At 42.1% G+C, this 26,203-nt stretch overlaps 1 protein-coding gene across 5 annotated transcripts in view; it reads right to left on the bottom strand.

The window, feature by feature from the left end:
• Positions 1–26,203, bottom strand: part of Ttc27 (tetratricopeptide repeat domain 27) — a 123,657-nt gene that overhangs the window by 47,651 nt on the left and 49,803 nt on the right. For all 5 annotated transcript variants that reach the window (XR_013113312.1, XR_013113313.1, XM_034514647.2 and 2 more), the window contains exons 11-12: positions 20,853–20,948; positions 17,460–17,582 (exon numbers count right to left, since the gene is read on the bottom strand). Coding sequence is in view for 3 of the 5 variants with exons in the window: in XM_034514647.2 (XP_034370538.1) it covers positions 17,460–17,582; positions 20,853–20,948 (219 nt within the window). In the remaining 2 variants the exon portion in view is untranslated. The remainder of the gene's footprint in view (positions 1–17,459; positions 17,583–20,852; positions 20,949–26,203) is intronic.

The raw sequence follows: 26,203 nt of genomic DNA, 5'->3' as shown, positions 1-26,203 counted from the left end.
CACCCCCAGCTAGCCTCACAGGGGTCTGTGACGAGGGCAAGCAAAAGCCTTCGCTTGTTTGTGAGGTGTGCTGTGACTGGTCTAAATACCCCTTCTCAGTCTATAGAGTGGGCTAAGAGATGCTCTGCGTTGCCAGCCACCCACCCATCCTCTCTCTCTCTCTCTCTCTCTTTCTCTCTCTCTCTCTCTCTCTCTCTCTCTCTCTCTCTCTCTCTCACTCTCTCTCTCACACACACACACATTCTCTCTTTCTCTCTCTCTTACACACACACACACACACATTCTCTCTCTCTCTCTCACACACACACATATGCTCTCTCTCTCTCTCTTACACACTCTCTCTCACACACACACACATATTCTCTCTCTCTCTCTTTCTCTCTCTCTCTCTTACACACACACACACACACACACCAGAAGATTTTCTTTAGTGGTACTTTCTTTCTTGCCTGCTTCTAGTACTGTGGGCAGAACTGGTAACAAGAAGAAAAAAGCACACTGACTAGAGACAGTGGCAGGAGGGGCAGATGAGGATGGCAGCGGCAGCTGGGCAGTCAGCAGGCTGAGCTACAGAAGCAGCAGGAAAGGAGCTGCGTGATACCTCGGGAGGCAGAGCTGGGAAGTCAGGAGGCCACCACATTAAAGCAGCAAGGTGGCTGGGGCTGCCAATCTGAAGGAGTTCAATGGTTCAAGAGAGCACATCGAAGTAACAAAGAGACAATGGAGGTAGAAAGGACAGAGAACCAAGGTAGAAGTCCGGTTAGAAAGAGGCAGAGGAAAAAGAGCAGGCACTAGTCACTGGACAGGCTCCAGGACGCCGTTGGTCCTTTAGAACCAAGGATCTCAGAGTCCTAACTGTAGGCTCAGAGGCCTGGAGCTGGAACTGTCAAAGGCTAAGGAATCCTGACTTACACTGGACCTACACTGAAGAGCCAGGGGGCCTGATCCCCAAGGCTTCAACTGGATCCGTTAACTCCAGCAGGTCCAACTTCCTGCTGCTCACACCTGTCTACCTAATCACGGCTGTCAAGTGTGCTACAATCCGACAGCTACTGAGAACAGCTCACCCCAAGTTCTTGTTTACCCATGACTCCCATCCAGGGAGGGCAGTCTGCTTGGTAACACCACCAACACCAGGCACATGTGGGTCCAGTCAGTCAGCTTAAAGACCAACTTAAAGATCGCCCTCAACACAAGGCTAAGGTGTGAGCATCATTATGACCACAGTACAAGGCTGACTGATCATGTGACTGCTTATTTCTACAAGCAATCCTCAACTCACCGCGACCACGTCTGCCATCCTGTCTCCAATACTGCCATCTGAAAGTCTGTATGTTAGATTTAGTTTAAGTTAGATGTATCTGTACGGTATCTAATTGTTGTGAACTCTTTTAAATAAGGAATGCACTTTTCAAAGTGTCTCTGACGCTGGCACTTTTGCATTTGTAATGCACTACAGGTAATACAGACTGTCAGGTATATCTGAACATGGAATCAAAATCTATGAAACAATTTCCAAGGGAAAATAGTCGTAAGTCCACAAAAACCAAACAAATATGAAGTTTTATAATTCAATGTTTTAGAAATCAAGTTCCCTCTATAATATAATGGTTTTTAATGTATCTGAGCAAAATTCTGTGACCCATAAAGACAAACAGTTAACCAAAACGTCATATGATAGCGGCCACACTAATAAGCTTACAGTGTGGTTCAAAGCATTTCTCTTAACAAGAAGGCATTTAAACTTTGTACCACACCATTCCACAAATTCCAAAGCTGACTCACTTAAAATTCCTTTCTGTTCTATCCAGTTACAGTGGATTCTGTGGTCTGCAATAAACGTCAGTGACCACTCAGTACAGATGTGACTACACACACTGTCTCCTGGAAATCTGGGACTGAATCTATCTGTTGAGTTGGAAGATGCCACGATTGTGATTGTGAAGGGAACAAACACTGGCAAGTCCATGACACCTTCTGAAGAAGGAATTCTAAAGTGCCCACAAGCTCAGGGCTTTTTTCGATGAGTGACAGGGCACCATGAAGGAACACAGCAGCTTCCAGACCCACTCAGACAGCGTAATGTAAGGAAAGAAAATGGCCCTTGTTGTTTTTGATCCTCAAGGTAGAGAACCAGGGAATTTCTGATGATCTCAGAGGGCTTGCTGTCCTTGTGGCTGTCAGGCCGGTGCCTCCTACCAGCTCCAGGACTGCTGAAACAGTCAGGCAGACTGAGGCATTCATTCTGTGTAAAGTCGGAGCTAATCAATATATTTCACTTTATCATTTTCTCAATGGACTTTTAGCTACACATTGTTTTTGGTTTTTTTCTTTTTTTTAATCAAATGCTGTGGGTGGGCTTGGGACTATGGCAAAAATAACACTGAGTGATTTTCAATGCTGGGAGCTTTTCCTGGACACTGGGTTGAAGAACTGTGCTGCCATGTAAGCAGTCCCACTGTCCCTCTGCTGACTCATGAGGAGAAACCACCTAGAGAAGCCTTGAGATGAGGACAGGAATCCCAGCTGGCCTCAAGCTATCCTACATGTGGAGGACTTCTGTTGGCAGTAGCGTCCTAAGCCCCATGAAGCACCCACTTCACCACCACCTAACTGTAACTTCTGAGAAATCCCAAAGCCCAGCCAGGCTCTCTCCAGATTCCAGTCGCATAGAGACACAGGAGAAACAAACAACTTAAGGGGGAATTATGTGGTTTGAGCCACTATGTTTGGGGCAGACTCATACATAGCACAGGAAGTGCAGGAGAGTGACCCACAGGCCAGCTACTCCATCATGGCCAAGAGCAGAAGAGGCCAATGATCATGAAAGACCAGACTCAAGAACTTTTGGATTAGTTAAAGAACAGAAACTTCCAACTTCTTCTGGCCCCTCTGCCAGCAGAGACAGCAGTCCTCTCTCTCCAGGATGAACATTACTTCACCTAAGACTGATGCCTGCACCATTCATCCTATCGGTCATGGCCTCTAGACACATAAATTCACACACAGAAGGCACTGAAAGGTTTTAATTTATAGAGAGAAAATCTTGAGATCAAAAAGCTTCTAGAGGTGTTAAACCAGAGACAAATGTGATCATAATTGAAATCAGGCTGAACTGAGATCCCCTAGAAGAGTTCTGATTCACAATGCTAACTTGAACAGCTGGGGAGAGTTCTAAATAATGTGCTCAAGTACATGATGAAACTTGGACTCAAATGTGGCCAAAAACCAAAGCTGAGATACCAGAAATTCCTCGTGTGATGTGAAGGAAGAAATTCAACGCTCAGGATAGAGGGACTTGTTTATTTAACACTTGCAACCTGCTTACCCACCTCGACTTTGTCACCCAGAGAAGCAGGGATTGTTCCCTCCACCTAGGCTTTGAGAAACAGTTGGCAGGGGAGAAGAAACATATTTGAAAAGGACCGTTATAAATGTGCCATGTAATAGGGGAACACTTGGGAGCACTTCTGCCATCACGAGCTTCTGGACTCCAATGAAAAGGATGAAACCCAAGGTGGCAGACACCTGCCAGGTGCACTGTAAGCCAGATGGGCATGGTGATTTGCTCAGACACAGCCGAAGTCATGCTAGACCCACAATCATGGGACCAGCATGGACTGTAAAGTAGTAGCTAACTGTTCCCAACCAACTCAGGTGGCAGCCAACTAAGGTCCATCTTGATCTATGTAACACTGTAAAAGTGTAGTATCTGAGTCTCCACTCAAGACGCCATCTCTTACCCAGTTCCCATTCCTGAATATCTTCAAAGACTCAGTCTCTTAAACACAAGTAAGAGAACAAATACTACTTAGAAAGGACCGTATGATAATGTACCAAGCACATAGCAAAATTCTTTGCTTCTATTCAGCTTTAAAGAAGTAAATGTAGCCATTTACTAAGTACTTGTATCCTGGAGAAAAGGCTTCTTTCAGAGTTAGTTTTTGGTTAATGCTAATGCTTTGGAACCTAAAGAATTTGTAAGAGTCAGCCTGTGCGTCTCTGATGCCACCAATGATTACTTCCCTAGCTCCTGAACACAGCAAGCTAGATATGATAAGTAGCTAGCAGAACATCTCATGGGTGTTACTACAGTATAGAGAGCCAAGCAATGGTCCCAGCCTTCATCTTTCCATTCAGCATTGGATGTCTACATAAGCTATGGAAAATTCTGTCTAAACCTCAAAGGCACTAAATGTGTAGGTTACAGTTAGACCACTCATTTAAATTGAGAACATGCATGGGTCCTCAAAAAAAGCACCAAGAATTCTTATAAATAATATGGGGTGGAACTAAGTATAGCTACTGTCCAGAACATGAGCTTTTCCTGAAGCCCTGGCCCTTGAGAAATGGATATGGATAAAGAAAAATGCTTCTCTCTATCCAAAAGCTACACTCTGTCAGATCAGAGCACAGTGAAAGCACTCATGTCTTATCTTGCTGAGAACAGTATGAACTTTATGCTTTGCTTGTCTTATCAGCCCATCAGACCTCATTAGTCAATGGCCTTGATGGTATTCTACTGATAGAACTCAAGAAACCAAGATAAGAAATAGTCTCAATGTTAACTAAAAACCAACTGAAAATCATCTACTTTATACCATAGCTTATTATGAGAAAATAGTCAGTTTATAAAAATTATCTTCAAGCTAGGCAATGGTGGCACACGCCTTTAATCCCAGCACTTGGGAGGCAGAGGCAGGTGGATTTCTGAGTTCGAGGCCAGCCTGGTCTAAAGAGTGAGTTCCAGGACAGCCAGGGCTATACAGAGAAACCCTATCTTAAAAAAAAAAAAAAAAAACCTTTATAACTGACCACCAAGCAGCTCATCTATTAACTAAAACAAGTGGCTCTGATTTTAATCTAAAATGTTACACACAGCTCATTTTTAACACTTGGTCCCCAGCTATCAGCTCTATTTCAGAACCTTTAGCAAATGGGGCCTTTGAAGGGGATACCCAGCCCAATTAGAGCATCATTCTGCTTCCTGATGAGGTACTTCTGCATCTGCCACACACTCACACTGCCCCAAGTTCCTCTATGTACAGTTAGAGTCCCTATGAAACTAACTGAAAGTATATCTTTCCCCACTCAAGTTGGGTACAGATCACAATGCCAAGTCCACAAGGCTTATGAAATGAATGCTTAGTCTTATATACTCTAAACTGTGCTACAGAGCTAAATGTTTCAAGCTTCCCTATATCAGAATTCTTTTAAACTGTGTAGGATAATCTACAAAGTATCTGCAAGTAGTTAGCTGTCTTCCAGAAAACCAAGCTCCCAAGTCAAAGGGCCAAGTCCTTGCCTTAAATTCTGTCATGTCAATGTGCTTCCCTAGAAATGAGGTTTCCTGAAATCCTCTGTGCTTCTGTTCCATGGCAGGACTGGCCAGAGGGGAGCTGCAAGCCAGAATAAACCACCAGCCTTTGCATGGCAACATGGTCATGGGCAAACAAGCAAGACCCATAGTGGCTGGCTCTTGCCTTGAGTGTGGCTAATCTTCCCGGCTGGGAGCCAACCCTGCTGATCAAAGCAACTCCAGCCCTCTGTGAAAATCTCTCATTGAGCTCACAGGGCTGCTAGCTACAAAGTTACCAGCGATCACCACCGACCTGTTTACGATCCCCTTCCGGGTCTCGTCTCAATGGCAGTACCTGGCTTCACAGATTCCCCTATAGCAATGCTCCACACAGACTGCTGGAAGACCTCTTCCCCATCCTGACTTCCGCTTCACAACTCGACTTTCCCTTTTACACAAGTCCTAACTCCAGGAAACAAACCTCTTATTCTCGAAAGGATTCAAAGCATCTACTACTTGCATAAATAAACAAGCCTGGGGTTCAACCTTGTTGACATTTTTACCTTTTACATCAATGTCACCTTTACCTTTCATATCCTCTCATTATATGGTGACTCACAGGTTCATTTTTTGGACAACTCATCAGCGGATAAATTAGTCCCTATCATAATTCTGAGAAGTAGGTATTGACCATGTGAGACAAAGTTAAAACTTAGACTTTTCAACCAAGTGGTCATTTCGACCAAGTGGTCAGTCTCCAACCAAAGGCCACAAATCTGAAAAGCAAAACCTTTTTCCAGGCTTAATACTATTCCATGGGTTGATGAATGAATGAATGAATGAATGAATTGAATGGATAAATGAATGAATGGGGGGGGGGGGAGCAGGAGAAGAACAGGTGAGAAGACTGTGTCAAAATCCACCATAAACACAACCAGAAAGAGAACCAGCTTTTTTAGCACTCTCAAAGTTAACAAGTACATACATGCAATAATACAAAGCACATTCACTCAAAAGAAATGGCCAGATCTTGGTGAAGACAGCCAGCTTTATGCCACTGTAACTTGGCCATGCCTACTCCCTCTCCTCTAACTCTGTAGTATCCTTTACGATTCACAGCCACGGTGAGAACTGGTCTGGAAGCCACCAGAAGAAGCCCCCTGGATTTGGTTCCTTAAAGCTGTTCTCAAAAACGTGTTATCTGTCCATCTGCTGAAGGCTTGGAAAGCCACACACATTTCATCCCACTGTGAGCTCGTCGGGGAAACCCCTCGGAAGCAGAGACAGCAGCTAAGTCCACAGTGGTCTGAGGCGGTGAATGACAGAGGAGCAGCAAAAGTGAAGAAAGGGGTGGCTTTAAAAGTAAACACCACTAAGACACTACACACAACCATTAAAACATTCACTAAAGAAGGATTTATGTAAACCTGTATTATCAGTAATTAAGTGTAAAGGAACTAAACAGAAGGCAGAAACAAAAAGAATAAGATACTGTGCAACTAAGATGTCATCTTCAGGCAACACTTTCAATGTGAGCATACGAATAGGTTGGAGGTGTCAGGGAGCGGGTGACCAGCAACCAAGAGCTGGGTCGATATGTGGTCAGACAAAAACAAACCTCCAGAAAAAAAAAATGTTAATAGGAGGGAAAAAAAATCACATTTATGATAGAATGTACACTCATCAAGAAGAGGTAACGGTTATAAATGTGTGCACCTACAACACATCTCCCACGAGCAAAAAGCAGAAACTGACAGTACCTGCCAGAGAAGCTGGGCCCTGTAGTGATGATACTCAGAGACGTCACACTAGCTTGCAGTGATGGGCAGAAGACTGTACCGCACATGGAGATGGAGGACATGAGCAATCCCACAGATGCGCTCACTGAAAGTATACTTAAAGAACACTCCAATCAACAAGAGCAGAGTATACATTCTCCTCAAGGATGCACATACATTCTCCAGGATCTAGTGAATGGTGGCTCATGATACAAGCCCCACTAAATCTGAAAGGACTGCAGCCATGCAGTGAATGGATTAGAGGAATCATGAACATGCAAACATACACTCTTGAGAAGCCAGGAGTCAAAGAGGAAATCACCACAAAACTAAAAACATGTTAAGATGAAGAAAAACAGAGACATTCCAGAACTTACAGGACATGGTTAAAAAAAAAAAAAAAAGTATGCGCAGAGGAAAATGTATTCTCTAGATGCCTATGTTGACAAAGGAGAAAATATTAATTAATAACCTCAGCTTCCCCCATAAGAATCAAAAAGAGCAAGCTAAACCCAAAGCACGCAGAAAGAAGGAAATAACAAAGATAAAAGCAGCAAGACAGAAAAACAAGAAACCAAGAGATGGTTCTGAAGACTCAAGTCACTGACGTTAGAAAGGACGCGCGGGATCCCAGCAGGTGAGGCACTGGACATACAAATATGTCTACAGAGTTCGGATCCTCAGAGCACAAGTAAGACAGGCACCGCAATCCCCACTCTTAGAGGTAGAGCCAGGATCTCTGGAGCAAACTGGCTACCATAGCTAAACAGCCAGGATCTATGGGCTCCCAATTCGACAAACCAGCGCTTCAGAAAAAAAGAAACTGAGCAACACACAGGCCTCCACACAGACCTACGCCTGTGCACTTATACTGAGAAGCTCTCTCTCTCTCTCTCTCTCTCTCTCTCTCTCTCTCTCTCTCTCTCTCTCTCTCTGTGTGTGTGTGTGTGTGTGTATGTGTCTCTGTCTCTGTCTGTCTCTCTCTCTCTGTGTGTGTGTGTGCGTGTGTGTGTATGTGTCTCTGTCTCTCTCTCTCTTAAAAAGGTTTAAAAAAGAAATGAATGAGGAAATACTCTTATTAACCTTAGAGAAATAAAAGCTGGTAAGAGATTCTCTACTCTACAGATACCCCACATTAAAGTACGATCCAAAGTTCAAAACAGCAAATCATACCCCAACAGTATCTATTTAATTAAAAACATGACAAATAAATTCTATTTTGACTACACTCATTGCATTATAGACTTGAAGATTTGCTAGAGTCCAAGACTCAGTGTTTCCAACCTTTGCAAAGAAGACAAATTAATGTACAAAACAAAGAGTAAGCATAAACCAGGAAAACGTTCACACTGAGAATGCTGAAGGGTCAAGGACTTCACCGTGTTATCTTACTTCAGATTCCAACTCCCAGCTTCCATAACTCTTTAAGAACCAGGAACACAGTGGGTGGCGAGTAACTTGTCACTGCCAACCCTCATCAACTGTGCATGCTTCATTATCTGGAAGATGGGTGTGGAGGACCAGGGGAAGCAGCTTCCTGGAGAAGGGAGGACGAGCAGAGCAGTGGCTCGGCCTGGTCTGTACTGACCTCTTCCCACAAATGAATGCTGTGCATTTTTATGTTAGATAAGTTAATTCTTTCTCCTTGAGATCTTACACCTCCTTCTCCTGCCAGCAGAAGTCTCTCTCCAGGGCAGTGCTGGAAGACAATATATTTCCTTGCTTCAACTCGTCACACTGCATTCCTTGGCCTTCTCATTCTCTCCAACATGTCCCAGTTTTATTCTTCCTCCTCCATTTATCCACTAAATTTGTGCAATTTATTACTTAAAAAAAGAACTACAAAAGATGTACAAGAATACACCCCTGGGTACCCTGCACAGCCCTGCAATGTCATTTTGCAGCATCAGGAGTCTTTAGAGTGTAGAAACTTTGTAGCTGGCTGCACACTGCTTTTCCCTGTGGGAAAAAACAATATGGGGAGAGGTGAAACAGGTCTCACTCTGTTGTCCAGACTTGCCTCAACTCACAGCTAGCTTCCTCCTGCCTAAGCCTATTGAATCCTGGGATGACCATAGCTCAGATACACATTTTTATAAAGATACAGAGAAACTTGTCACTCAAATGTCTACTAAGTAAAATTGTATTCCCACATATGCAAAGAATATTTTATTAACCTATTTTATTTTTACATTCTCACACAATTGCTTTTCTTAATGAGATTACACATGAATAGTGAGTCTCAGCATAAACTTAGAGCGGATTCAAGCAGAACCTACAATTACAGTTAAAATAATACAGGGGAACTCCAGTGCTTGGCCCAGAGACTTGACAGTGCTGGAGAGTGAAGGGAAGACAGCAGACAGTGACCCTCCCAAGGGAGGGGCCCACAGGCCCTCACTAGCCAGTCAATACAGCATGTAGGATTTGGACCCGGTTTCCATTTGGCTGTTTGGGTTTTGTTTGACTCTTGGTTTAGGGGTTGTTTTGTTTTGTTGTTTGGTTGGTTTTCATCTTTTGGATCTCTAAGAGAAGCCAAGAAATCTGGAGTTTTTAAAAGATGAAATCTGAAAACTTTTACTGATCTTTTTTTCCCCAAACACTGTGAAAGACAGACAAAATGCCTTGCTGGCCTACATTCACCCACAAAATGTCAACTTGCAACTTCAAATTCAGGACATAAACTCCTAGTACTTTGTAGGAACCAGTCCCCAACTCCCTGTATCGTTCAGGTAGAACTGTGGGAGGGGAGGACGAACATGATGGGACCAGTAAACCACTTCCATTTGTAAGAGTGTGATGCTCTACGGTGTTAAGTGGAAACCAGACTGGAGGGAGCGAGGCCCTGCCCTACTACTTCAATCTTAGACAGCTCTAGGTCAGCCTTGAGTGAAAGTTGAGTTCAGTCTTCAAAGGCAGCAGCGGGGCAGGAGGAGGGGCGCTCCAGGTTTTATTCTTTCTACTTTAGTCTGAAGTAATTCTCAAACTGTATTTCTTGGCTGTGAGCTGTATGTTGATTGTTGTGGATGAATAGAAGGAATTAAAGTACCAATGTGTGACAAGAGCAGCCCTCATCTGGTCAGCACCCAAGCAAAGGGAACTGACAGACAAACAACTACAGCAAGTTCTCCCAACAAAAATGAGGAGGCAGAGACTAGCACGTGGACTCAGTGGTTACGAATGGAAAGAGCGCCCCGAGGACTATCAAAATGGCAGACAGGCCTACCAACTAAGCCAGTTCATCCAAGCAGGTGGAAAGAGACAGGCCAAGAATTTAAGATGGTGTTACTAGGGAACTGGAGGGGTGGCTCAGTTAGGATCATTTGCTCTTACAGAAGACTAGCGTATAGCTCCAAGTACCCACAGCAGGCAGCTCACAACTGCCTGTAACTCCAGGGGAACTGATAGCTCTTCTGGCCTCCATATTCATCCATGTGAGCACATACAGGAACATACCAGATACATATATATGGGCACATTTTTTAACTAAAAATGAAAACAAAAAGATCTGGCCTTCTGTCAACAGGCCTGAGTTAAAAAAGAACCAAGCACGCGTCCAGCTCTAACAGTGCACATGTGAACGGACTCGCACAATGGTTTCCTCAACCCCAGGCTTCCCCCCAGCCCCAAGCAGAGAACAAGCACAGGCTGATTTCCCTGAGGAGAGGTTAGCTCTCAGACATAAGCCTACCTGGTGGGAAGGTGCTCTGCACCCCTCACACAAGTGAGAAGAATGCCTAGGGCGGAGCTAGGATAGCGCTGAAGCACCTCCTCCTCTTCCCAGGACAATACTCCTAGCAGGACAGCTTCCTCCTGGTAGTCATATCTCATGAGCAATAACCAAGAGGTGCAAAGCGCAGAGTCCCCATGCCTGGCTAGACCCACCCAGCCTCACGACCTGCGAGGTGCTCAGGGTCAGCTCCTCACCAATTGCTTCTTGCATTTATGTGTGTGACAACACCAGGCTCTGGCTTGGGATTTCTCAAAATGTACTTGCCAACACAAACACTCCAAGTCCAAGATAAAACAGGGTAATTTAAAACAGGCCTAGTTATCCGATTAGCTGGTCACCTCCTACTTGCATTACACAGCTGTGGAGCATTTTCAATCATCATGCCTCCTCAGGGTTTAACTTAAAATTCTAATCTCCATGAAGGCAGGCAGGTGTGGGGAAAGAAAAGACAGGCTTTATAGGGAATGAGGTCATTGGAATGAGGTCATTGGTCATTGGAGGACAAAACTTACCACTTACCAATGTTAAGCAGTAAAATGACAAAGGTTCATATTTTGTAGTTTCTTATGAGTAGCATATAATGATTACAAACTGATCGTGTAAAGAATAATCCATGAGACATCCTTAGGAACTGCATTATCTAACAACAAACTATCCTGTCTTTACAGTTGCTGTGTGAAAACTGGAGAGTCTAAAGGTTCCCACGGAAGGGGGATGGAGGGGACAGGAATCTCACTACTGAGGACAAAGCAGGATGGTAGCAGGTGTTTTGCCATCTGCCATCCATAAGGAGGGTTCTACTGGGGCATTTGTTTCCTAGTACGTTTTCAACTACTTATTATGTGGGGTCTATGGGGTCTGGGGACACAGCTCTAAATAACATAGATTAAATAGCACAGGGAAAATGAGCCAGTTAGAGGGATATCAGAGTAGTCCTGAGTGCTGAGGAGATAACAGGAGAGCAATATAGATCCCAAGAGAAGGCCGAGTCCAGACACTGTAAACACTGGAAGGAGATCCAAGGAGTAAACGGGAGTTAGCTAAGGGTGACAAGCATTAAGGGCGTTAGCTAAGAGACAAAAGCTAAAACGTGTGCCTTGAACGGAGGCCACACCATCAAGCCAGGTAACTACCAGACCTTCATCTTCCAGGAGCCCTGGGAATGACATGGACAGGAGACTGTGAGGGAAGAGGCCATGCAAAACATGAAGCAGCAGCAAGCATTCACTCTCCATCCTGGAGACAAAAGGGAAGTTACTGATGGCTGGGACACCCATGGTCAGATACCTCCTAGGAACACTGCTCTGGCAAAGAACTTACAAGAAACTCAAAGTCACGTAAAGGAGGACTTTTACCTTAGAAGACATAACCCTGCCCCTCATAAAAACTACAATGATTACTAAAAATATTCAGCTGTTCTTAAAGTAACGAATTTACTTGCAACTTAAAACAAAATAGTAAGAGTCCATGGGTACAGCAATTTGAAAATGTAGCATAATCAAGATAGAGCTATGTGACCTGGGGCAGACCGGGCTGCCTGTAAAGAGATCCTTACTCCTCCCAACGCTCACTCCCTACCTTCACCTCCACCGAGTGATGCCAGCTCTGCCTTTGTTGCTTAGTTAGAGACCAAACCGGGTTTACTCAACAAAATGAGATTTTGCCATCAACTAGAAAAAAGTCTGACAATCGAGCCAAATAACTGAAAAATTAATGCTAACAGATGAGAGGCAGTTCTGATCCCAGGATCAACCAAAATTAATCTTAGACATTTCACCAATGGCCATTAAATTATAAGAATGCCAGCAAGCAGTATTCTAAACTTGAAAGTCTGAGAACCTACCAGGGCAAGGTGTAAACACGACCATCACAGCAATCATTAGACTCAGTCATGTCTCTAAATTAGCCTTTTAAAATAAATTATTCCATTAAGCATAAAATGCAAGGATTAAAATTTCAGACATCCAGTGAAATCAAAAGGCAGTGAAACCCACTGGCACATGGCCAAGCACCAGAAGCTCTGCAGTTCCAGACATAAAACATTTGCTTCCAACTTGAAGCAAAAGTTTTTAGGGTCTATGGTTAGAATCATCTGAAAATATAACATAGAGAAATGGGAGGTACGGGACCTGAAGGACGGATCAGCAGTTAAGGGCTCTTGCCGCTCGTGCAGAGGACATGGTTTCCGTGCCCAACACCCACAAAGAGGCTAACGACCATCTGTAACTCCAGTTCCCAGCGATCAAATACTCTCTTTTGACTCCATGAGCACCAGGTGCACTCTGTGTGTGCACAGAGTACACGTATATGCATGCAAGCAAAACATGCATTCATATAAAGGCAAAGTAAATAATTCTTTAAAAAAAAAAAAAAAGAAAGAAAGAAAGAAAGAAAAGAAAGAGGACCTCTTTGTTAAACTTAACCTTTAAAAATCAAGATTTTGGGAGGGAGGCTAAAAGTCACCAAACTTGGGCTGGAGAGATGGCTCAGTGGTTAAGAGCACTGACTGCTCTTCCAAAGGTCCTGAGTTCAATTCCCAGCAACCACATGGTGGCTCACGACCATCTTTAATGAGATCCAATGCCCTCTTGTGTGGCTGAAGACAGCAACGGTGTACTCATATAAAAAAAATAAATAATTAATTAAAAAAAAAAGTCACAGAACTTTACAACAAAATAAATAACTACATTTCTAAAAATATGTACATTTCCACTAATATTCAGAAACAGAGGCATCTATCATTACTCTAACTCTTACAAGAACATAAATAAATCTTATAATAATATTACAGCTATTGGGGAAGCATCAATTCCTTCCTTTAAATGTTTTTCTTCCAATCAGGGCATCTCAGATTTCCATACTTTCTGGAAATAATTAAATTAATATTTCAAAGCATGCTTTGGGTATTTGTGATTCACCAACTTGTTTAATTTTCTTAAAACAAACAAAACAAACAAAAAAATCTTAAAATTTTTTCTTAAAAACTACTACTTCAGTGTTAAGAGAGATGGTATGGTGGTTAGGAGCACTAGCTGCTCTTCAGGAAAACCTGGGTTTGATTCTCAGCACCACATGGTGCCTTACAACTGTCTCTAACTCCAGTTCCAGAGGATCTGTCGCCCTCACCTGGCTTCTACAGACTCTGGCTATGTACATGGTGCACACATACACATGCAGACAAAACAAACATTCGCATAAATTAATTACCATAATTTTTAACAAAGCTACCATTTCAATAGTGACCCTATTTTCTACACCCACTATTATTTATCTGTTAACCAGTGTTAAAGAACCACACAGTAAGGAGTCATGAGGAGACTGGAAACCAAGATACTCACCCTTCCACTCATTCCTTCTTTAAACAAACATTTGAAACAATAGATGCTAAAAAAAAATAAGGTTTTGAAGAACACATTCTATATCTGATTAAACTTGAGATGCTATCAATCATAAGGCAAATTCTTAAAGAGAAAAATGCTTCAATTTTTTTTCCCTATTCAGTAAAGTTTGATTAATTCTCCCTTTAAGAAAGAATTAATTAAATTGGGCATTTTCTATGGTGACTTCTCTTTATATAGCTAAGAACAATGCAAGGTTTAATCTACTTTTGATTGTTTTGGCTTTTTAAAACAAGTTCTTACTATGTAGCCCAGGCTAGCCTTGAACTCACAGAGATCCACCCACCTCTCCCTCTCAAGGGCTGGAATCAAAGGCATGCACCAACAAACCTGGCCTTCATCTATCTACTTTTGAGTATCTTTCCTTTGAACTCTCACAAAACACTTTGATGTCACTTTTAAAGAAATGTTAGTAAAATTATGACAACTTTACCAATAGAAAATGTTTATTTTATGAATTCCCAGTTTATTACTTTACTTAGGTTATTTCTTTTGTTGTATTTTGTTTTGATTCAGTGCTAATACTGAAATCTTTTCATTTTAAGTGCCAAGTAAATCCTACAAATGTCACACTGGCACTGTTGAAGTAACAATATGGTGTCCACTAAAACAAGCATGCACAGACCCAAGTATGGGTCACCTGACTGAGACTGGAAGATATCACTGACTGTTAGCTGAAGTTCCCACTTCAAAGCTACCAAAATACGAACAGGTACATGGCTCAGAACCACAGCAGACACACATGTAGCACAACAAGGTAAGCAACCACCTGGAAGCACACGCTACCATGGGGAAACTTGGAAACCAAGCAGAGTATGTGCTTCTAAATAAGGAAACGGAGACAGGGTAGATAAAGTCACTTGCCCCACATCACAAAGTGGCATGAAAGCAAGTGAGCATCGGGGGTCAGGCAGCTGTCCAGAGAAGGTGCCCTTCATCGTCAAGTCACGCTGCTTGAATGATCAGTGACAGGCTCTGTGACCTGAGGTGAATCATAAAGAAAGGGGAGCCTTCTGCTGATGTACAAAAGAAGGGAATAAGTGGGTAGCAATGGAATTCTATTCTGGGATCAAAATATTAATTAGCCTTTATAGCCAACCCTTAGTCCTACTGGAAAGGATATTGTGCTGAGAGAGAGTAATGCAAAGGGCCGTTTGCAACTAGCTGCCTCACAGACACCATTTGGGACAGGATGCAGACCTATGTCAACTTCCTATCATAAAATTGCCTTTATCCAAGAGTACAAACATGGTGACACAATGTGACACAAATATCATGGTCTTTAGGCAGTGGTCTACACCTTTGAAGCAGACAACAGGAGCTTCCTCTATGGAGAAAATGCTGCTTTATGAACTTAAGAGGACTTAAGGTTCCACCCTACACTGGACAACTCAAAGAACTACACTACCTACCACTGATCAATTCATGAAAGATATACAAGACGGACATGCCTGGTCTGGGCTGCTGCTTGAGACTATGTTGATGTCCAACGGCTGTGCAGAGCCAGACCCACCCTTTGCCAGCTTCAGCACTTGGGAGAGCTGGCCCCTGAACTTCACCTGGGCAACACAGTAGAGCTGGCCCTTGTGGCAAGGGCCTGGGTGAGTCCTCCCCAAAGGTATGAGGGCAGGAGAGCTGCCCCACCCCCATAGCTGCAGCACTGGGAGAGCTAACTAGGCTGATACAGAGAACAGGCCTTGATGGTGTAGGTGCAGGACAGCTGGTGGACTGAACGCAGGCCCAGATCCAGGGCTTTGAGTTGGCCCACCCCAACATCTACCCCATCTATGAACTGTTGGATCCTGAAGAAGCCGGTCCTGCAGATCCAAAGCTGCAGGATCCCCATGACACAAGGCAACAACAGAGGATCCAGTATTGATAGCATAGCAGAAGCCAGAAGCCTTGAACTAGACCAACTACTCGATGCAATGAACATTTGCAAGTGAAGATGTCTGGATAAAAGGGTGTACACTAGGACATACTGGAACTTCTATGGTGAAATGCTTTGTTGTTTGTTTTTGTTTGGAGGAGGTGTTTTTGTTTTCTTTGGGGGGGGTGGGTTTCGAGGGCAGAGGCCAGATACAAAGGGACAGGGAGATGAGTGGGACTGGACTGCATGATATAAAATTCACACACACACACACACACACACACACACACACACACACACACAAAACAATAAAAAGTTAAGAAGAGAAAGAGGAAAAAACAACAAAAAAGAAAAGAAACAAAAGAGAAACCCATGTACTTTAACCCGTTTCTCTTCTTCATAACAATGGAAAAGGTAAAACTGAGAATAAAAACCAACTTGAGGTTTTTATTCTGTTGCATGCTCTATTTAGTAAAGTGGAATGAGAAGTCACAAGCAGGGCCTGCAGCGCTGACTCAGCAATTAAAACACATGCTGCAGAGGACCTCAGTTCTGTTCTCAGCAACCACACAGTGACGCACAACCATTTTTAACTCCAGTTCCAGACAATCTGACACCCACTCTGTGCTCTGTGGGCACGAAGCACACATATGGTGCATACACATATATACAGGAAAGACATCCATGAACATAAAATAAAAATAGCTTTAATTAACATATGATTTCAATGTGTCCAGTTTTATAACTACTCACAATGTAGAGATAGCTTTAATTAACATATGATTTCAATGTGTTCAGTTTTATAACTACTCACAATGTAGAGACACAAGTCTTAAAATATGGTTCACTTATAAGAAGAAGAAACAACAGATTAATAACAGATGCAAAAATTACAACATTTTCTCTGTTGACTCAATTTGAGAGTGGAATTAAATACATATCACACACTTAATAATGCTTCTGCCTCAGCAGGGGTCACACAGACTTTCTCACACAGACTCAAGACTCCTAGATAATCTCCCTCATGTCTACAGCCTCTAATCATCAGATACCCCAAAGATAATTAAAATAAATTCCTCATATTTTACTTCAAAGCTGTGCTATAGAAGAATTAATAGAAAAACAAATCAAAATGTGCAGTGCCTTCAAAGTTGTTATTATTCTTTCTTAAATGCCAAATATCATATCAACTCCAGCCTGTTTTTCTCTTTTATGAACACAGAAAATATGCTGCACAACATAAATCAGAGAAAACACTAAGAAGTCTTACAGTAAACAAGGAATGTAAGCAAATGCTGTCAGAAGATCTTTCTAGAGAGCAAGGGAGACGAGTGGAGGAAGATGGTCCTCACCACCAAAGGCACAGCTGTCATTCACCTACCTTCCCGTGCTGCCCAGCTCTCTCATAGCAAATGACCACGTCTTCCCACATCTCCAGCTTCTCAAAAATCTGCAGGGCTGAGGTGGTGCATCCCAACTCAAACAGCAAACCTGCAAGCTGGCGCTGGAAAAACAGGAGCAGGGAGTCATCACATTCCTTGCTGTGAAGCAAATCCCTTTTACCTCCCAGTACCTCCAACCTGCCTTTTAAAGGCCATGTATTGTCATACATAGATTTCCTCTGGAACTCAACCTCTACTATCTAGGAATTTGTGAGAACCACATTTATTACTTCAGTCAGCTTTTCTAGAGGGGATAAAATACTAAAAACAAAATAGAAACTGATCAAAATACTCAATGCATTTAATTTTTAACCAGAACTCAGAAAAGCACATCAATTATTTTCCTCTAATTTAAAGATTCTGTCCATGAGACCCTCTGATTTACATTATAAAGGTCATGTCCAATAAATCAGTGTTTAAAGCTCCACAGAAGCAATGCAGACAACTTAAAGCTCTTTATCTAACACGAGGGCATCTCTGGCTGTCTCCAGCACTTCTGCTTATTCTAGACACATTCTAGTGCTCTAGTCACTTAATGTCACAGGTCCCGGGAGGTCACAATGAGCAGGTTCAGCTAGGGTCAGTAAAGTTCAACAATAAACAGACGGTGCTTTAGGTGGCCCCTCCTCCAGGCGTAGACCACATATTAGGTGACATAAAAGAGACGCTGCTGCTGAATAAGTGGGCACTGTGTTGTTTTCTCTTTTTTGAGGATCTCTTTACTGCCCTTTGAAAATTCACGTCACATTTAAGAATTAAGATTTTTAAGAATTAAGAAGCTAATGGAAGCTTAGGCGTGGGGCATGTACCTTTAATCTCAATACTGGGAGGCAGATGCAGGTGGATCTCTGTGTGTCAAAGGCCAACCTGGTCTATATAGTGAGCTCCAGGATAGCCAGGGATATATATTGAGACTCTATCTCAAAAAGAAAAGGGGACAGTGCTTAGCAGTATTTCTATGTACCACAAAATATAGGTGTGTTTGGCAATTTCAGAGCATTGAATTAAATACAGGGTACAGGAGCAGCGACACAACTGGCTGCTCATGCAGCAAGTATTAAGTATGTTTGATTAAAAGGTGAAGAAACTCAGGATGAGATGGTTGGCCAGTGGTAAAGGTTTTTCTTAAATTACTTTTGGTACTTATCTTTCAAATAATACATAAAGATATAGCTAGGTACTATGATAAAAGCAAAAAGGGCTATTTAATTTAATGTAAAATGACCTACATTTTGTCAACTGCTTAAGGACTCTAAAACCATAGCTTCCTAAGGAATCAGACAGTCATCTAAATTCTATGTTGATAGCATTTGCGTTTCCTATTTGTCTGTACCAAGACAGCTACATAGCTGGAGAGAAGGCTCAGGCTCACAACCAAAGAGCAGAAGCATTCAACAAACATGTTTTCTTATAACAATAGCTCAGAATCTCAACTGCTGACCAACCACAAACCACACAGGACAGGCACTTCATTAACGGCACAGACTGGGATCGTATGCACCAAAGATTTCAGCTGTCAATTCCTCCTGGATGAAGAACTGCTCCTGAGAGTTAGAGCAAAACTTTTTACTAACTGTGTTTTGTTCAATATATAAGGTGCCCTCCAAAGTAAAATAAGAAATTAACCTAGTTTAAAAGTCTAACCCCTCTAAAAATTTTTCTAACAGGACTTCTGGGCCACTGGACAGTAGGCAGCTTTTCTTATTCCACATGTCTACCTGTGTATATAATACACAAGTGATAGGATAGGAAGCTGATTAAAACAGCAAGTCCAGAACATCTGACTGACATCATTTAATCTGTGTGCTATACTGCCTCATCCATAAAATCTGGGACAATTTATAAAATCAGTGCAATAAAATAAGGTAATCTGGAAACTTCAGAACAAAATGCATGCATCCTTCTAAGTGTGCCGTTAATCCCAACACTGGGAAGGCAGGCAGAGCTCTGTGAGTTTCAGGTTTGCCAGGGCTACATAGTAAAACTCAGTCTTCAGTGTGTGTGTGTGGATGGGGGGTAGAGGGAGGTAAGAGAAAGTAAAGCATACTAAATAGCAAGACACTGGGAGCTACTTCATGTGCAAAGCTCACTGCTCTGGGGTTCAGTTTTCTCCTCCATAGAGTTAAACACAACTCGGGGAGCACATCTATAACTGAGGAGGAGCATGGGAACAGGGGGCCACCCGCCAGCTCAGTGTGGCTGTAGGAGCCACCCTGTCACCCTGTCACCCTGTCACCCTGTCACCCTGGGAGGAGAAAAGCAGTCAAGTGTATCCCAAAGCATAAAGAGCCAAATAAATGCTTTGGTTTAGGTTTTGTTTTGTTTGTTTTGTTGGAAACAACATTGTTAAAAGATTCAAGGGTTTATTGTTTGGTATAAAGTCCTTAAAGACATTTAAATATAAAATGTTGGGGCTCAAGAGATGGTTCTGCAATTAAGAATACTTCCTACTGTTCCAAAACCAGAGTTCCGTTCCCTGAATCATGTCAGTGGCTCACAACCACCTCCAAGTCCAGCTCCAGGACACTGTCATCTGTCCTCCATGGTCATCTGCACACACAGCATGTACACACATACACAAACACTCAAACTTAAAATCATACTCTCATACTCATACAACCACACACACATACAATCACATTCATACATAATAAAAAATAAAAAGAAATCTTTAAAAAGCTAATAGAGAATGTCCTTCTGGAAATGAAAGCCTACAGGCAAACCTCCTGAGAGGCCAAAGCCTTGCTTTCCTTAGCTAATGTGTTCTCATTCTCTCTCGTTCTCTCTCGTGTTCTCTCTCGTGTTCTTCTCTCTCTCTCTCTCTCTCTCTCTCTCTCTCTCTCGCTCTCTCGCTCTCTCGCTCTCTCTCTCTCCTTAGCTAACACTCTCTCTCTTTCCTTAGCTAACACGCTTTCTCTCCTTGGCTAACACTTTCTCTTTCCTTAGCTAACACGCTCTCTCTCCTTGGCTAACACTTTCTCTTTCCTTAGCTAACACTCTCTTTCTCTCTTGGATACTTACCTATGCTTACATATATATTATAACCTTCTCTTAATAAACTCCAATTCATGAAAAAGAAAACAAAGCATTTATGATTCTCCTATCTTAATTTCTAGGATTCTATCTACTACCAATTTAAAACCATTCCAAAACATTTATAAATCTACTACCATTTTAATCAAAACAATTTGAAACAATTGCAATCCCCAACTGCTTTTATTAATTTCACAGAAAATTCTAAAAATTCAAAAAGTACATTTAAGTCATCCCTTTCTGATGTATTTTCTTTTCTAATTTAGGGTATTTTTCCTATCAAAGACAAACAGAAGTACCTGAACAGCCCAGTGAGGGGGCACTTGACAGCAATAGAAAATCTTCAGACGTTCCAGTACAGATGTGCTTTTATCTTCAAACTGGTCTGCAAGAGCCTAAAAATATATATATAATAATAATCTATATGCATATTTTTTAATGTTAACAGGTTCCCATTATAAAGCTATTCAAATGCACCTATAGATAACAAAGAACTCAAGTCATTTTGTCAAGGTTATAGATGTATGAAATTTCTTTTAAGTATTTTAAAATCTTGAAATTTAATCAATATGTCTATAAACATGCACATTTAAATACTACCAGGAAAAATTTTTAACTAAATTTCTACTAATAAAACTTTCAAAGAACTAGAATTATTACTAAAAGTTTTCATTTTCTCTAAGAAAATTGTCTTCTACTGTATTTATCTCCAATATAATGTCACTTTCCAACGTCAAAGACGGGTTCCCTCCCCTCAGGAATTAAGTAATGAGAAAAGGCAGATTTATCCAATTACAAACAAATACTTTCATTCTTCAGCATGAGATGTAAGGGTGGGCATCCATTCACACAATGTGTGGTGCAGTAGGCAGCTGCAAGCTGTATAACTAAAGAATTCCTATGATACCCTGAAATTCCCAACCTGGTAATAAAAAGCAGCTCCCAGGAAGAGACACTTCTCTTTAGGGGTGGCTGTTGGTTGGTTGCTTATGCCCAGTAGACAGACATCATCTCTGTGCCATAGGTGATGCTAACTGAACTGAGTTGGCTATGATTTATAAAGAAAAAGAAAGAATGAAAGAAGAAAAAAGAAAAGAAAGAGAGTAGGAGGGAAGAAGGAAGGAAAGACAGACAGGAGAGAGAGAGAGAGAGAGAGAGAGAGAGAGAGAGAGAGAGAGAGAGAGAGAGAGAGAGAGAAAAGGCAGCTCCCACAGACTACATCAGGCAGCTGATGAGATGATCAGGATGGCTATTTGAAAGCAGAAACCCAGGCCAACTGCAGAGTCAAAAGCTAGCACCATACAGTAATCAGGTGCCTGGCCATCAAAAGCTCACACACAAAAAGTCCCCTTGAATACAATCATAGTTTGAATCCTAGACAAACACATGGACAGCAGCTCCATGACCACAGTCATCATTAGATTTGTACTCCACAGGCTTTTTCTAGTATCAAATTTTCTTTTGGGAGTTGAGGGGGAGACACCTCAAGACAGGGTTTCTCTTTGTAGCCCTGACTGTCCTGGAACTCACTCTGTATACTAGGTTGGCCTCAAACTGAGAGATCCTTCTGTCTCTACTTCCTGAGTGCTGGGATTAAAGGCATGTACAACTCAACCCATATTGGTATCAGACTTTCAATGTGAATTACTGTGACTTCTTTCCCCACAATGATCAAGTTATTAGTAACATGTCTATTTTTGGAGACAGGGTTTCTCTATGTAGCCCTGGCTATCCTAGAGCTTGCTCTGTAGACCAGACTGGCTTTGAACTCATATAGATCCATCTGCCTCTGTCTCTGAGTAACAGGACTAATGGCATGTGTCACCACACTGGGCTTAACATAGCTCTGTTAATTTTCAAACACACAAAGCTGTTTGAAGATGGCAGAGTACCACGTGACAGTGCTGGCACATCAGCATACGGAAGTATTGCTCTATCATACTTGTGTCTTCTTTCAAGTCATTTCAATTTTTTACAAAAGTAAAAATTTAACAATAAATTTAAGAATCAATAAAGAATCTCCTCAGAAGAAAGATAAAGACAGGACTCTAAAACACCCTGACAAAATCCTGCCATGATTTGATATGAAATGTCCCCCAAAGGCTGATGTGTTTGAACACTTGGTCCCCAGCTGTGGAATACAATATTGGTAGATTTCAGAAACTTTGGGCCAAGAGTACTAGCAGGCAACACAACAGGAACACCTTCTTGAAGGGTATATCTGCCTTTAATTCTGATCTTAGGACTCTCTGATTCTTGATTGGCCAATGAGAATAGCATGCTGCCTGAAGCGCCCACCAACACAGACTGAGTTGTTCTCACTACACCTTCCCTGCCACAAGAACTAACATCTCCAGAAACCTGGAGACAAAATTATTACCTTTAGCTGCCTTTGTCGGGTATTTTATTAGAGATGATGAGAACAGAAAGTACAGCAGAGCCATGAACAGGTCAGTTCCTAAGTGGTACAACAGCTTTGAAACTGTGGCTCTCTGCAGTGTGTGCATCCACTCGTTAGCTCCGTGTCTCACAGAATGAGTTCATATGTCAGAACAACTGCAGTGGTATACATCACTTCTTGAACAGCCCTAGATTCTATTCAATCAAAGTCAGTCAGAACAAATTGAGACATAACCACACTCTTCAACTATCTTGGACAAAGCTTCCTGGCCTTGCTTCATAGAAACTTAATAGCAAAAAGGTTGCATGCCTCTACCCAGGCTGTTTCACTGAGGGACGGATGGAGGGAGAGAGAGGGGGAGGATGGGAGGGAAGGAAAGGAGGGTGGGAGAGCAAAGAACAGCAACTTCTGGCTGAAGACATATGGTCACAATACATAAATCAAGATCACACAATTCCTTCATGTCAAAAGAAAGGTTTTTTTTTTTAAACCAACATACCACTTTTTCAAAAAGAAAAAAATAGCTTTTACTTAATAAACCTAAAATCTAAAAGTAACATATACAAGTTACCAAGTCCTAGTTACAACAAAGTCCATGTTGTTTGATGATATGATGAGGTACCATGAATTACTCGGTAAGCAGTTCATGGTTTATTAACAATCAACTTTTTGTGCATTTCAGGTACTTCTGGATGATCTACAGGTATCTATGTCTGATGTACTGATGCCCTCTGAAGCAGCAAAGACCACCAAATAGAATAGGGTCAATCTTCCTAATACTGAGACCCTTGAATACAGTTCCTCATGTTGTGGTGACTGCAGCCATAAAATCATTGTTGCTGTTACTTCACAACTATAATATTGCTACTGTTATGAACATAATGTAAAGATCTGATATGCCACCCCTGCACAGGTTGAGAACCATTTGTGTGAGCTCCCTATGAGAGCTGAACTGGCTCCACTTGTAATAAAGATTAATTTGGCACCTAGGTACTTCTCTCCTGCACAGAATATACTTTTTGCTATCTTACGCCTGACAATCACCTAAGCAATGTTTAGCTACCACTAAAACTAAGAACATTAAACTAACAGACAAAAAAGAGTGGAGGAGGTACACTGCTAGCCCCTCCACTGAGTTCAAAGTACTTTCTTTTTATTTGCTAACTTACTAACACATCCTAACAAAATCCTGCCATTGTTTGAGTGAAATGTCCTCCAGAGGTTTGCACACTAAATCTCCAGCTCGTGGTATTACACAAGAAGGGTATGGAGTCTCTGGGCCAAAGGCCCTAGCTGGCAACAGTGTGTTACTAGATTTTTTGGAGCAAGTTAATTTTTAGCAAGTTCTGAGATAATTCTACTATATCCAAAGGAACTGGAATCCTCAGAGGCACGGTCAATAGGAAAAGCAGAGCTGACATTACCAATGACCTGAACTTTCTTCCAGGTCTACACACAAAGAAAGGATCATTCAGCCTCAGTGGCATTCACCTATGGAAGGATTTTAAAAATAGTTCTTGCCCCTTCAGCAAATGTACAAATCTAATGAGATTTTTTTTTCTCATTAAAGCTTTGGTAGTTTTGTTTTAAAATCTCTCTTAATTTTTATAGCTTTATTTTATTTCTGCTTAACAAGAGTGTTTTGCCTTTCATGGATACCACTTGTGTGCCTCCTGCCTGCAGAGCTCAGATCCCATGGAAACCGGGTTACAGATGGTTGTGAGCAAAGAATCGCAGCAGGGTGGTCTGCAAGGGCAACAAGTGCTCTTACCCACTCAGCCCCATCTCCGACCCTCGACAGCTTTTTATTTCAGACACTTAAGATACGCTGGTTGTTAGTACCAGTTACTAATCTCAAGTATCATGTATATTCACTGGGAGAAAAACCAGGTGTCCAACAGTGGGGTCTCCCACAACCCATAGGTAACCAGCAGATCTCAAACTTTCCAACATCCTCCCATTAGCCTTCCCAAATGCTGGGCTATATATACACACCACTATACCTGCTTGTTTTCAATTTTAATAACTCCTTTTAAGGGCATTCCTCCTAAACTCTTTCTAAAAGCAAAGTCATTGTGTAGATGGAGTCCCCGGTCACCCACCAATAATAACAATGCCTACATCTCCAGGAGCTGCAGTCTCATGGGTCAGAGTGAATGAAGCTGCAGAATCAAAGGTGCATCTTCTCCTCTTGGTGCTGCTCTATCTCAGTAAAGCCTACAGAAGATCAAGACTGACACTTAAAGTTAGCCCAGAGAATGATTTAGTATGTAAGACAATTCTGCACAAGGTCTGGTATGATTTAAACTTCATGTGCTACATCTGAGAGTATGGGCACACATCTTCAAAGGAGCAGAGCTGACCCAAAGGGCCTTCCTTCCCTGTCACTGAAAGCAATCCATTCTCGCTAGAAGGACAGCAAAGAGCCAATAGAGACGAGCTGATAATCTAAAAGGTCTGATTGATCACATGCCAGATCACCTTTGATTTGCTTTGTTGTGCAATCTTTGTAAATATCTGTGTATGCAAGATAGAACTTATTTTTAAAATTCAAGAGTATATACTTAACCAAATATATCAACAGTGAGGTGGAAGAGCTTTCTTTCTTTTTTGTTTTTGTTTTTGTGTTTTTCTGGACAGGAGCCTGAACTCCACAGTGATTTACACACTGAGCGATCAGGCAGACTGCACTTCAGACTTTCAAGGAAACCAAAAGTCTCCATGGGAAGGAGTAGTAGAATTAAGATGTACTAAGTCCTACCAGCATCCTTACACCTACACTAAGACAGTATTACATAAAAATTAGAGAAATAGACAGCCAGGTAAAAATCCCAGGACTCGGAGCCGGCGAGTGACCGGCCGGACAGCTTCTTCTAAGCCTTGGATCATCTCTACTGGGACAATGACCAGACAGGGAAATGAAAAGCAGCTTGTTGCTGGAGGAACACTGAGAACTGCATTTGCCCACTCTTTACTGCACTCAAATCCCATTACACAGAAACCAGGACCCACCAGTCAGTAACTTCTTCAGCTGCTGTTGTTAATGGGAGCTGACGAGGCAGAGCCACCCTTCACACCACCACAGTGAGGGCAGACCAGCAGAGGAGTTTGGGGAAGCTGGGGGCACACTGGTACCCACTTCCTTAGCCACACCTTGGGTCAGTACTCTTAAAACGTCTGACTTCAAGTTCCTTTCAATTTTCAAAATTTCTGAGAGACTGTACAGTAATTTTGTTTCATGTACTACAA

Source organism: Arvicanthis niloticus, chromosome 11, assembly GCF_011762505.2.
Source record: "Arvicanthis niloticus isolate mArvNil1 chromosome 11, mArvNil1.pat.X, whole genome shotgun sequence".
NCBI classification, from domain to species: domain Eukaryota; kingdom Metazoa; phylum Chordata; class Mammalia; order Rodentia; family Muridae; genus Arvicanthis; species Arvicanthis niloticus.
The sequence above is the reverse complement of the archived record's forward strand: the minus strand, read 5'-3'. Positions and strand labels throughout refer to the sequence as shown.